This window comes from Pristiophorus japonicus, chromosome 7, assembly GCF_044704955.1.
Source record: "Pristiophorus japonicus isolate sPriJap1 chromosome 7, sPriJap1.hap1, whole genome shotgun sequence".
Lineage (NCBI taxonomy): Eukaryota > Metazoa > Chordata > Chondrichthyes > Pristiophoridae > Pristiophorus > Pristiophorus japonicus.
The window spans coordinates 16,901,305-16,914,205 of record NC_091983.1 but is presented as its reverse complement, the minus strand read 5'-3'; the positions used below and the strand labels follow the sequence as shown (position 1 = coordinate 16,914,205).

Sequence of the window (12,901 nt, the reverse complement as noted above, 5' to 3'; positions counted from 1 at the left end):
CCAGGGATAAGAGAATATAGAAGCAAAATACCGTGGATGCTGGCAATTTGAAATTAAAAAAAGAATGTGCTGGAAATATTCAGCAGGTCAGGCAACATCTGTGGAGGGAGAAACAGAGTTAGCATTTCAGGTCGATGACCTTTCATCAGAATAGAGTTTTGATATAACTTTCTTTTTTAAACTAGAACTGTAAACACTGAAGCAGAAAGTCGGTGACAATATAAAAGGTTTTAAGAGATTAAATAGTGTAGGATTAGTTCTGGTGAATAGTGAGTCTCCTCTGGTGGCTCCCACATTGGAAAGTGCGTGCTTTTCAAGCTAACAAATGTCAACTGTGTGCCTGTAACACTGACGGAACGTATGCGAGGACAGGAGTAATGGTGCTCGCAGGCTAAAAATGATCTCCAGCCGTGCCAATCAACGTATGAAACTGAGAGACAGAGAAGCCAGTGCACCCTCTCAGAGGCTGCAGAGACCCTGGAGAGAGGAGGTCGGGTCCCACGGGGGGAGGGGGAGGTGACAGGAACGGCCTGCGGAATGGATCTTTCAGAGAGGCAACAAAAAAAAGCAAATCATGGTCAAGCAAGTATTTTAGCAGGCAGTCGGCTGCTGCAAGAAGCCCTGGAGGAAGGAAAGCGGTTTCTGCGAGGCAGAGGGCGATGGTAAGGACAGCCTTCAGAATGAATTGGTGAGAGTGCCAAACGGAGAAGTTCAAAACAGTCAGAAAAAACTCAAAAACAATAAATCTTTGGCGAGTCAAGCGTGTTAGCCTGCACTCAGAGGTGGCAAGGAACCCTGTCGGGGGAGAGGGTGGGGGAAGGTGGCAGGAACAGTCGACAGGATCAAGCTCTCAAAGAGACAAACTCTCAGAAGTTTCATAAGTCATTTACTTAAATGCAGAAAGGGGGAACTGAAGGAAGGGAAGCAGAAAATGGCAGGAAGTTGTTCCAAATTTCCTGTCATCCAGGAGGAAGGCTAGGAATGTGCCGGTGTCCTGGAGTGCTGCTGTGGTATAATGTATGAGAGTCTGGAGCTTGTGAAGCTCCATATAATGATAATAGCTTTAGTAGGGAAAACCCTACTGAGAGACCAACTCAATGTGATGCCCAAATAAGGACACCGCATTAAAGAGCAAATTGAATCGATTATATAGATATGGGGGCTAACCCTCCAGGTGGGAAAGAGGTAGCTGTGGGTCGTTCCACCCCCGAACCCCCACCCCACTCGATTTTATTCTCCAATGAATGTTCTCCACGTTGTGAAGCATAAATAGACCAGTGCTTCGGTTTTACAAATTACACAATCAAGCATTAGAGTATGCGAATCCTAAAGTTTTGTTGGAAAGAGTCATCAATTTATTTTTTCTTTCCAAAGAAATTCAAAGGCAGTTCACACAAAAATCTATACTTTATGGAAAAGAGTTCCCGCATGTCGCACTTGAAGTCTGTCTTGCTTTCCTTCTGGCAGCAAAATGTAGATTTCTCAGTATTTCAAGGTTATAGCGAAGATGGATGATTTGTCCAACCAGCAATTGCTGATCTAATTATGTTTCTCGCTGGATGATGTTGATGATTTATGGTGCTTACCTGAATCCAAAGGATTTAGATCGTGGAATAAGAACACTGGCCAAGGTCTAAACTACCAAGACTTGAGGGAAGCTCAGATGTTCAATTGCATATCTCATCCTCCAAAATCTACAGACCTACACATGCTCCAACCTTCTACTGTTGGCACTCTTCACTGCAGGCCTGAGGTTTACAAAGAGTCTTTTAAACTGTAACTTTCTCAGACTCTGCTTACCACCTGTAGAAGAAAATCGTTGCAAACTGCCTGACTTTGGAAACAGGGCTCTGAATGACTTTAGAAAGCTTCAGAATGACTTTGATACTCTGCACCTTATATTTTATAACCTGGGAGGTTACTGGAATGGTTTCCTTGTGTGCACAGTTCCGTTCTGACAAACTAAAGGGCAACGGCAGCACAGCTTAACATGAATGAACAATAACTAAACCTGTCTCACAAGCTTGTTCTCTCAAAAACCAGGTCTGGCCATAGAAAGAAGATGTGTCAGTTAGCCATATACATCACAGACATGTGGATGCTAAGAAACATTCTCTCTACCACAGAATGGTATTGACAAACCTATCTTCAAAAATATTTTAAGCAGTTCTTCCCCCAGTATATGAAGCAACACATTTCTTCCGCATTAAAGAATTGACTTGCAGGAAATTATAGAAGAAAAAGCTGGTTGTCTAATAGCTGTTCTTCTCTCCTCTGGTTAATAATTTGTACCCTCTCTGCCCATCGTGACATTGTTATTTTATGTATATTACTATGGTCATTCCTCCTCCGAATCTTCTTTTTTCCTCCTAAGCTCCATATATACCATCTGACACATCTTCCATACATCTTCATTGTGTTGAAATCCAGATTCAACGGATTATCTTCCACTATGAATCATTCTTTACCAGGATCTCAAAGTTGTAAACGTGGCCAAAATTGCCTATTTTTATAGGCCCGGAGGTGCTAACAGGGCGCAATGGCATTTTTGCCCGGGCAAAGGGGGATGATAGCGCCCTCTGGGAAATTGCCCTGGAGGTTTGGGGGAGGGCGCTGTCCGGGTAGCACCGCACCCCACGCTTACCGCCCCGGGCCGACCCCTTTGTGTTCCGTGAGGGAAATTCCCCTGCGGGCAGAGAGGATTGCGGCGGCCAATGTCAACGCCATCTGCCGCCAGGGTGCCCTTTAAAAGGGAGGCCTTTAGCGCCCTGGCTGGCATTTTATTTTGTCAGCCGGCTCTTGCGTCGGCCCGACAATGGCGATCTTTGCGTTGACCGGGCTGCCACCATACAGCCCAGTGCTCCGCTGGCCGGGTGGTTCGTGTCCCTGGTGGCCTAGTGACTGGCAACTCAGGGGCCTGCAGAGTGCGCAGCGACCCTCCCCTTTAGATGAAGGGGAGGAGTGGTGTCGGGCGCCAGCGCCAGACGGATGCTCCGTGTAGCACTGAGCTCTTAAGTACGGCGCTGGACTCAGCCGCACATTTCCGTGTCGGGGGCGGGACTTCCAGGACGGGCGATAAAAGTCCCGCCCCCAGAAGGTTACCGCTCCCAATCAGGAGGAGGGGCAATTTCGCCCCCTATATCTCCCTCAGGTTACCTTTCCTGGAATCCATAGTTCTTAAAGCAAGCTTTGCATCACTTGACTCTTACTTCTTGATTAATCGCACCTTGTCTCCCATACTTATCAACATTGCTGGGTGGTGATCTGCATGTGGGCCATGGGCCTTTACATAGGCTTCTTAGATAAAAGAAAGAAAGAAAAACTTCATTTATTTAGCATCTTCTAATGGGTGTCTCAAAGCACTTTACAGCCAATGAAGTACTTTTGGAGTGTAGTCACTGTTGTTATAAAATAAATGGTAATAATCAATGTAATCGTGCAAAAGCACAGCCAATCTTCAGCTGTTACTGTAATAGGTAAAACAAATTCTTTGTGTTATTCTAGCTCCACTTCTTCAGCAATACCCTTTGTTGAACTAAACTATGCATTAATAGTAAGTTTCTGTCTTCATCTCTGCGCTTGAAAAATCCATTTTATTTCCCTTTCAGGAAAGAAAGGCAAAATGAAAAGGAAGAGCATTGAGGCATGCCCTTGATACATTTTTAAAAATATATCTGGGGCACAAAGAAGACCTTTCTATTCATTGCTGCTGGAAATACAGCTTGAATCACGTGGACAACGCAACGAAGAAGTGCCATTTGGATTCCTGAAGTATTCAAGACTCTTGTTGATATTAGCTGCTGGCCAGATAAGCATTGTTGATGCCCCAGTTACAATTCTACTCCCTGGGGTGTGGTGGTCCCACATAGCCTAGCAGAGCAACCTCCTTTCCTCATGGTGGGAGATTCTCCCAGGGACATCCTTCACATGCACGCTATCTGCTGGTGTTGCAAGAACCTCTTTTTACCCGGATGACTTTCCAAGAATTATCACCATTATCCTGGATTGTGATTATTGGATTACTTTCTCGAGCTGCTCTGTTTTTCATCTGGTCAGAAACTTCACTGTCCATATTTTTTTGATTTTTCTTTTAGTAAATGCCATGAATTTTTTTAACTTTGCCTCGTCGTCAGTTTCTTGTGGAGTCATTCAAACTTATCATTCCTTCCCAATAAAGTGTTGTTTCAAGATCAGGCAGGAGTTACTGTTCCTTCGACGTTATTGGATGCTTCAGTCACCCATATATTCTCATGCTAAACCTTGTCCTCTTGGCTTCTTTTAAAAGACTCACATGGCTAACTTTTCTCACATATTAATATTGGAAAGTAGTTCAGTCAGCAGGTGAGCTTGGAATACATGCATCTGATTGTCCAATTAGGAACTGAGAACATTTCACAACAAATACTATGAAGAGAAACAGCTAAGTGCTCCTGTTGGAAAAACACTTGCATGCTAGTTAAACAGCAGCAAATGTCTAACTCAACCCGTCAGTCTTGTCATTTGTGTTTTTCCCACACTCCAGGACACCATCAGAAAAAGAAAAGAAAGACTTGTATTACTATTACACCTTTTATGACGACCGGATGACCCAGGGCACTTTACAGCCAATGAAGTAATTTTTGAAGTGTAGTCTCTGTTGTAATGTAAGCAACGCTGCAGCCAATTTGCACACAGCAGGCTTCCACAAACAGCAATTGTGATAATGTGATAATCTGTTTTAGTGATGTTGATTGAGGGTTATTGGTCAGGACACCGGGGATAACTCCCCTGCTCCTCTTCGAAATAATGCCATGGGATCATTTACGTCCACCTGAGAGAGCAGATGGGCCTTGGTTTAAAGTCTCATCCGAAAGACGGCACCTCTGACACTGTAGTGCTCCCTTAGTACTGCACTTCAGTGTCAGCCTAGATTTTTGTGCTCAAGTCTCCGGAGTGGGACTTGAACCCACAACCTTCTGACTCAGGGGCGAGAGTGCTACCCACTGAGCCACAGCTGACAAAAAAGTAGAAAAGAATACAAACGAAATCAAGCGGCTTGGTGACACATAGCTTGGGTTTTGAAACCTGCAGTCTGTTGGAGGAAGAGGAGATCGAGTGGGTTTGTTGGCGAGAGGCGGGAGCAGCGTGGTGAGGCCTATAAAAGGCCCAGCGGGTGTTCCACAGGCAGCGGCAGTTGGTGAGAGGCAGGAGCAGTGTCGGAGCGGCCTATAAAAGGCCCAGCTGGTGTTCCACAGGCAGCGGCAGTTGGTGAGAGGCAGGAGCAGTGTCGGAGCAGCCTATAAAAGGCCCAGCGGGTGTTCCACAGGCAGCGGCAGTTAGCGAGAGGCGAGAGCAGTGTCGGAGCGGCCTATAAAAGGCCCAGCGGGTGTTCCACAGACAGCGGCAGTTGGTCAGAGGCGGGAGCAGTGTCGGAGCGGCCTATAAAAGGCCCAGCGAGTGTTCCACAGTCAGCGGCAGTTAGCGAGAGGCAGGAGCAGCGTCGGAGCGGCCTATAAAAGGCGTACCGGTGCAGCTACAGCGGGGAGAGAAGGCAAAAAAGAAGTAGAAAGGAATGAAAAGGTGACGTCACAGCCAAGGGGGTAAGTGATTGGCTGGTGATTGGTGAGTAGCTTTACTTTTTATTTTTTATATCAGTAAGCAAACTGTAACATTGTTGTTGCCAATTTAAGGGTATCTAAGGGTTAAGGCATGGCAGGAGAGCTCGGTCACATGTTATGCTCCTCCTGTACCATGTGGGAACGCTTCCGGTGCCCCTGACGACTACGTGTGCGGGAAGTGTATCCGCCTCCAGCTCCTGATGGACCGCGTTGTGGAATTGGAGCTGAGGGTGGATTCACTCTGGAGCATCCACGATGCTGAGAATGACGTGAGTGGAACGTGTAGCGAGTTGGTCTTACCGCAGGAGAAGGATCCACAGCCAGCTAGGGAATGGAAGACCAGCAGGAAGAGCAGTGCAAAGAAGGTAGTGCAGGGGTCCCATGTGGTCATCCCCCTGCAAAACAGATACACTGCTTTGAGTGCTGTTGAGGGAGATGACTCATCAGGGGAGGGCAGCAGCAGCCAAGTTCATGGCACCGTGGCTGGCTCTGTTGCACAGGAGGTCAGGAAAAAGAGTGGGAGAGCGATAGTGATAGGGGATTCAATCATAAGGGGAATAGATAGGCGTTTCTGCGGCCGCAACCGAGACTCCAGCATGGTATGTTGCCTTCCTGGTGCAAGGGTCAAGGATGTCTCCGAGCGAGTGCAGGACATTCTGAAAAGGGAGGGAGAACAGCCAGTTGTTGTGGTGCACATTGGTACCAACGACATAGGTAAAAAAAGGGATGAGGTCCTACGAGACGAATTTAAGGAGCTAAGAGCTAAATTAAAAAGTAGGACCTCAAAAGTAGTAATCTCAGGATTGCTACCAGTACCACGTGCTAGTCAGAGTAGGAATCGCAGGATAGCACAGATGAATACGTGGCTTGAGCAGTGGTGCAGCAGGGAGGGATTCAAATTCCTGGGGCATTGGAACAGGTTCTGGGGGAGGTGGGACCAGTACAAACCGGACGGTCTGCACTTGGGGGAGTGTTTGCTCATGTTGTTGGGGAGGAGTTAAACTAATATGGCAGGGGGATGGGAACCAATACAGGGAGACAGAGGGAAACAAAAAGGAGACAAAAACAAAAGACAGAAAGGAGATGAGTAAAAGTGGAGGGCAGAGAAACCCAAGGCAAGAAACAAAAAGGGCCACTGAATATAAGGGGGCTGCAGGAGGGGTCAAAACTAAAAATCATGGTTTAAAAACTAGGATGAAAACACTCTACCTAAAGGCATGCAGCATTCGAAATAAAGTAAATGAGTTGACGGCACAAATCATTACAAATGCGTATGATTTGGTGGCCATTACAGAAACATGGTTGCAGGGTGGCCAAGACTGGGAATTAAACATACAGGGGTATCTGACGATTCAGAAAGGAGGTGGGGTAGCTCTGTTAATAAAAGATGATATCAGGGCAGTTGTGAGGGATGATATTGGCTCCAATGAACAAAATGTTGAATCATTGTGGGTGGAGATTAGAGATAGTAAGGGGAAAAAGTCACTGGTCGGCGTAGTTTATAGGGCCCCCAAATAATAACTTCACGGTGGGGCGGGCAATAATCAAGGGAATAATGGAGGCATGTGATAAAGGAACGGCAGTAGTCATGGGGGATTTTAACCTACATATCGATTGGTCAAATCAAATCGCACGGGGTAGCCTGCAGGAGGAATTCATAGAAAGCATACGGGATTGTTTCTTAGAACAATATGTAACAGAACCTACAAAGGAGCAAGCCATCTTAGATCTGGTCCTGTGTAATGAGACAGGAAAAATAAACGATCTCCTAGTAAAAGATCCTCTCGGAATGAGTGATCACAGTATGGTTGAATTTGTAATACAGATTGAGGGTGAAGAAGTTGTGTCAGAAATGAGCGTACTATGCTAAAACAAAGGGGACTACAGTGGGATGAGGGCAGAGTTGGCTAAAGTAGACCGGTGGCACAATTGAGGAACAGTGGAGGACTTTTAAGGAGCTCTTTCATAGTGCGCAACAAAAATATATTCCAGTGAAAAAAAAGGGCGGCAAGAGAAGGGATAACCAGCTGTGGATAACAAAGGAAATAAAGGAAAGTATCAAATCAAAGACCAATGCGTATAAGGTGGCCAAGGTTAGTGGGAAACTAGAGGATTGGGAAAATTTTAAGCAACAGCAAAGAATGACTAAAAAAGCAATAAAGAAAGGGAAGATAGATTACGAAGGTAAACTTGCGCAAAACATAAAAACAGATAGTAAAAGCTTTTACAGATATATAAAACGGAAAAGAGTGACTAAAGTAAATGTTGGTCCCTTAGAAGATGAGAAGGGGGATTTAATAATGAGAAATGTGGAAATGGCTGAGACCTTAAACAATTATTTTGCTTCGGTCTTCACAGTGGAAGACACAAAAACCATGCCAAAATTTGCAGGCCACAGGAATGTGGGAAGGGAGGACCTTGAGACAATCACGATCACTAGGGGGGTAGTGCTGGACAGGCTAATGGGACTCAAGGTAGACAAGTCCCTTGGTCCTGATGAAATGCATCCCAGGGTATTAAAAGAGATGGCGGAAGTTATAGCAGATGCATTCGTTATAATCTACCAAAATTCTCTGGACTCTGGGGAGGTACCAGCAGATTGGAAAGCAGCTAATGTAACGCCTCTGTTTAAAAAAGGGGGCAGGCAAAAGGCAGGTAACTATAGGCCGGTTAGTTTAACATCTGTAGTGGGGAAAATGCTTGAAACTATCATAAAGGAAGAAATAGTGGGACATCTAGATAGGAATAGTGCAATCAAGCAGACGCAGCATGGATTCATGAAGGGGAAATCATGTTTAACTAATTTACTGGAATTCTTTGAGGATATATCGAGCATGGTGGATAGAGGTGTACCGATGGATGTGGTGTATTTAGATTTCCAAAAGGCATTCGATAAGGTGCCACACAAAAGGTTACTGCAGAAGATAGAGGTACGCAGAGTCGGAGGAAATGTATTAGCATGGATAGAGAATTGGCTGGCGAACAGAAAGCAGAGAGTCGGGATAAATGCGTCCTTTTCCGGTTGGAAATCAGTGGTTAGTGGTGTGCCACAGGGATCGGTGCTGGGACCACAACTGTTTACAATATACATAGATGACCTGGAAGAGGGGACAGAGTGTAGTGCAACAAAATTTGCAGATGACACTAAGATTAGTGGGAAAGCGGGTTGTGTCGAGGACTCAGAGAGGCTGCAAGGAGATTTGGATAGGTTAAGCGAATGGGCGAAGGTTTGGCAGATGGAATACAATGTCGGAAAGTGTGAGGTCATCCACCTTGGGAAAAAAAACAGTAAAAGGGAATATTATTTGAATGGGGAGAAATTACAACATGCTGTGGTGCAGAGGGACCTGGGGGTCCTTGTGCATGAATCCCAAAAGGTTAGTTTGCAGGTGCAGCAGGTAATCAGGAAGGCGAATGGAATGTTGGCCTTCATTGCGAGACGGATGGAGTACAAAAGCAGGGAGGTCCTGTTGCAGCTGTATAAGGTATTGGTAAGGCCGCACCTGGAGTACTGCGTGCAGTTTTGGTCACCTTACTTAAGGAAGGATATACTAGATTTGGAAGGGGTACAGAGACGATTCACTAGACTGATTCCAGAAATGAGGGGGTTACCTTATGATGATAGATTGAGTAGACTGAGTCTTTACTCGTTGGAGTTCAGAAGGATAAGGGGTGATCTTATAGAAACATTTAAAATCATGAAAGGGATAGACAAGATAGAGGCAGAGAGGTTGTTTCCACTGGTAGGAGAGACTAGAACTAGGGGGCACAGCCTCAAAATACAGAGGAGACAATTTAAAACCGAGTTGAGAAGGAATTTCTTCTCCCAGAGAGTTGTGAATCTGTGGAATTCTCTGCCCAGGGAAGCAGTTGAGGCTAGTTCATTGAATGTGTTCAAGTCACAGATAGATAGATTTTTAACCAATAAGGGAATTAAGGGTTACGGGGAGAGGGCGGGTAAGTGGAGCTGAGTCCACGGCCAGATCAGCCATGATCTTATTGAATGGCGGAGCAGGCTCGAGGGGCTAGATGGCCTACTCCTGTTCCTAATTCTTATGTTCTTATGTTCTTATGTTTAAGTATTCAAGCCCAGGTAACGGATAAGTTACAGTCGGAGACAATGGCAATAGTCCAGCTTTCAACACAGTAAGGATTTTGGGATGGAATATTTTGAGCTTCGGAGGAGCAAGAAAGAAGATCTGGAACAACAATAATCATAGTAATTCCAATAAAATAGAGGGAAGCAAGATAGTTTGTGACATGTGGGAGAGATTGGAGTCTGGAACTGGGGAAAGGTGACAATTATTTTCATGCATTATGTCTAAGGGTGCAAGAAATGTGCTCCTCCCCCAGACAATCTGGCAGTGCTCAGAGCACTGCAGCTTTTAAAGAGCTTTAAGAGTTGTTGAGAGGAAAAGATTTGTTTTTGGCATAAAAGAGGAAATTCATCTTCTTTGAGGCACTAGTATCGGTAGTTTGAGCTCCCAGCCAGCTATGTCTGACTTTGGAATAATCGCAAAACTCGAGCGTTACAGGATGAGGAGATTTTTCACATTGACTTTGGTTATGACATTGTCCGACTGGAAATTCCAGAGTTTTCAGAGCCGGCGTGCTGTGGAGAACCTGCAGTAGATTGCTCATGGCCGTGGTTTAATACGTCAGTGCTTCACTGCCTCAAAAACCAGCAGCCAAGGGGAAAGCCTGCTTAAGCTGTATACGGCACAAAGAGTCAATTATCTGTTGTTCCTTCACTCTAAGTGCAGCAGAGTTTCCGAGTCACATGTGATGGACATCAACAGGAATCTACATGTTCTATTGATCTTACTCTTTGTGTTTCTTGTGGACAGGTTACCGAGGTCAGAAAGGTGAAAGAGGCGTACCTGGCATCGAAATTCCTGGTGATATCGGACCACGTGGTCCTCCAGGTATGAAGTAGCACTTAAGTTAAACCTTCAGTGTCTCGTCTTCTAATTTTCCTTCATTTTCTCTCTGCTGTTGCTGAAAATACTAACCTTTGTTGGGGTACCGATACGTAAGCTTCTGAAACTCTTCAGTACAACGTCCACTGCTTATATATCCACACAGTCATGATTTGTCCATACATCCACTGTCTGCTTCAACTGGGCAAATCAGGGTGTCAGCACTCTCCTACTGCCTGTGAAAAATTAAACGATATTGTAGGGTCATTTTCTGTGATAGTTGGCCCAATCCTCCAGTCCTTCCCAAATCTTAACTCCACAGCAGCTTGTCCAATGAACTGGCAAAGTTCTTTTTACCATGAGAACCTCTTACACACCGGTTGAAATCTTCCTCTTCCCAAATCTCCCTGACCCTATGAAAAGCAGACCTGGTCACACTCGGTAAAGTTTGTCTGGACAAACCAAATAATTTTCTACATACGTTAACGTGCTTGAATTAAGTAGATCCAGTTTCCAGTTTACTGATATAGAACATAAGAACATAAGAAATAGGAGCAGGAGTAGGCCATTTGGCCCCTCGAGCCTGCTCCGCCATTCAATAAAACCATGGCTGATCTGATCTTGGGCTCAGCTCCGCTTCCCTGTACACTCCCCATAACCCTTCACTCCCTTATCATTCAAAAATCTGTCTATCTCCGCCTTAAATATATTCAATGACCCAGCCTCCACAGCTCTCTGGAGCAGAGAATTCCACAGATTTACGACCCTCTGAGTGAAGAAATTCCTCCTCATCTCAATTCTAAATGGGCTACCGCTTATTCTTAAACTATGCCTCCTAGTTCTAGATTCCCCCACGAATGGAAACTTCCTCTCTGCATCGACCTTGTCAATATCTTCCGCCCTTCAGGATGTAGTTCAGGACCTGGAATATTAGGTCCTTCATTGAAACACCTGTGAACTCATCCTTTTTTGGCGTGGAAGCAAGTCATCCTCGTTTCAAGGATGATGATGATCTTATATGTTTCAATAAGATCATCTCTCATTCTTCTAAACTCCATTGAAAACTTTCACCAGTGGAAACATTTCTCAATGGAAACATTCATCAAAGACAGCATTGCTAAATGGAAATATTTCACAATGCTTATATTCCCCAGCTGAAACCGCCCTCGGTGATTTTCTTGACACACTACATCTGCCACAAGGGAAGGATTCTGTTCCTTGCTCAAGGGGCCTTTCTTAATGCGTGAGCCTGGACACAGGGCTGGATTTCCATACCTTTAGCCTCCCAATTTTGGATATGCCTGGAGAAGCCAGTGGAGTAAAATCGGAGATTTGAGGGCAATCAGAACCTCATATTACTCTGCTGTTACCTGAACTGAAGAGACTGTAGGCTTGGGGTGGGTTATAGGTGTGCTCTATCTCTGAAGATCATAGGGAACAGCTAAATTTGTAGAAATTTACAGTAGATAGCTCTATGAAACACCTTGTTATCTGTTCTATGTAAAGGCACTATTTATTGCAAATTGTTGTTGGAACAAAAACATGTAGATAAATAATGATTTACGGTTAAAATGGAAATGGCACCACTGAGAAGGGTTTACACTGGGAAGCCGTTTCACTAAGGACGGTACCAGCTGAGGAATATATGCATCCTGAAATATTTCCATTTGACAATGCTGTCATTGATGAATGTTTCCATTTAGAAATGTTTCCACTGGTGAAAGTTTCCAATGCAGGGGGTTAACATCGGGGAGCATTTTGATATTGGAAGATTACTACTGAGAAATATTTCCATTAGGGAAGGGCCCCATTGGAGAAGATTTTCAGTATAGCAGGTTAGCAGTGGGGTACACTTCCACTGGGAAATGTCTCCATGACTGCAGGTTTCAAATACAGAAGGCTTCCATTTTGCAAGGTTTCCATTGGGAATCATTTACTTACAGGTAACTATGTTGGGGAAGGTTTCATCAGAGAATGTTGCCATTAGGCAATCATTACCTTGCTGAAGGTCAAAATTAGGGAAGGTAAAAATTGGGGCAGGTCACTATTGGGGCAGGTCACTATTGGGGAAGGTCACTATTGAAGGTCACTATTGGGGAAGGTTGCTATTGGGGAAGGTCACTATTGAAGGTGACTATTGGAGAGGGTCACTATTGGGGCAGATCACTATTGGGGAAGGTCACTATTGAAGGTCACTATTGGGGAAGATTGCTATTGGGGAAGGTCACTATTGGGGAAGGTCACTATTGAAGGTCACTGTTGAAGGTCACTATTGGGGAAGCTCACTATTGAAGGCCACTATTGGGGATGGTCACTATTGGGTAGGGTCACTATTGGGGAAGGTCACTGTTGAAGGTCATTAGTGAAGGTGACTATTGGGGCAGG

The 12,901-nt window shown here is 45.0% G+C and overlaps 1 protein-coding gene across 1 annotated transcript in view; it reads left to right on the top strand.

Annotated features, from left to right (window-relative positions):
- LOC139267082 (collagen alpha-1(XIX) chain-like) overlaps window positions 1-12,901 on the top strand; it is a 679,874-nt gene that overhangs the window by 649,310 nt on the left and 17,663 nt on the right. Inside the window, exon 59 of the mRNA XM_070884859.1 lies at window positions 10,445-10,522. Coding sequence (XP_070740960.1) covers window positions 10,445-10,522 — 78 coding nt within the window. The remainder of the gene's footprint in view (window positions 1-10,444; window positions 10,523-12,901) is intronic.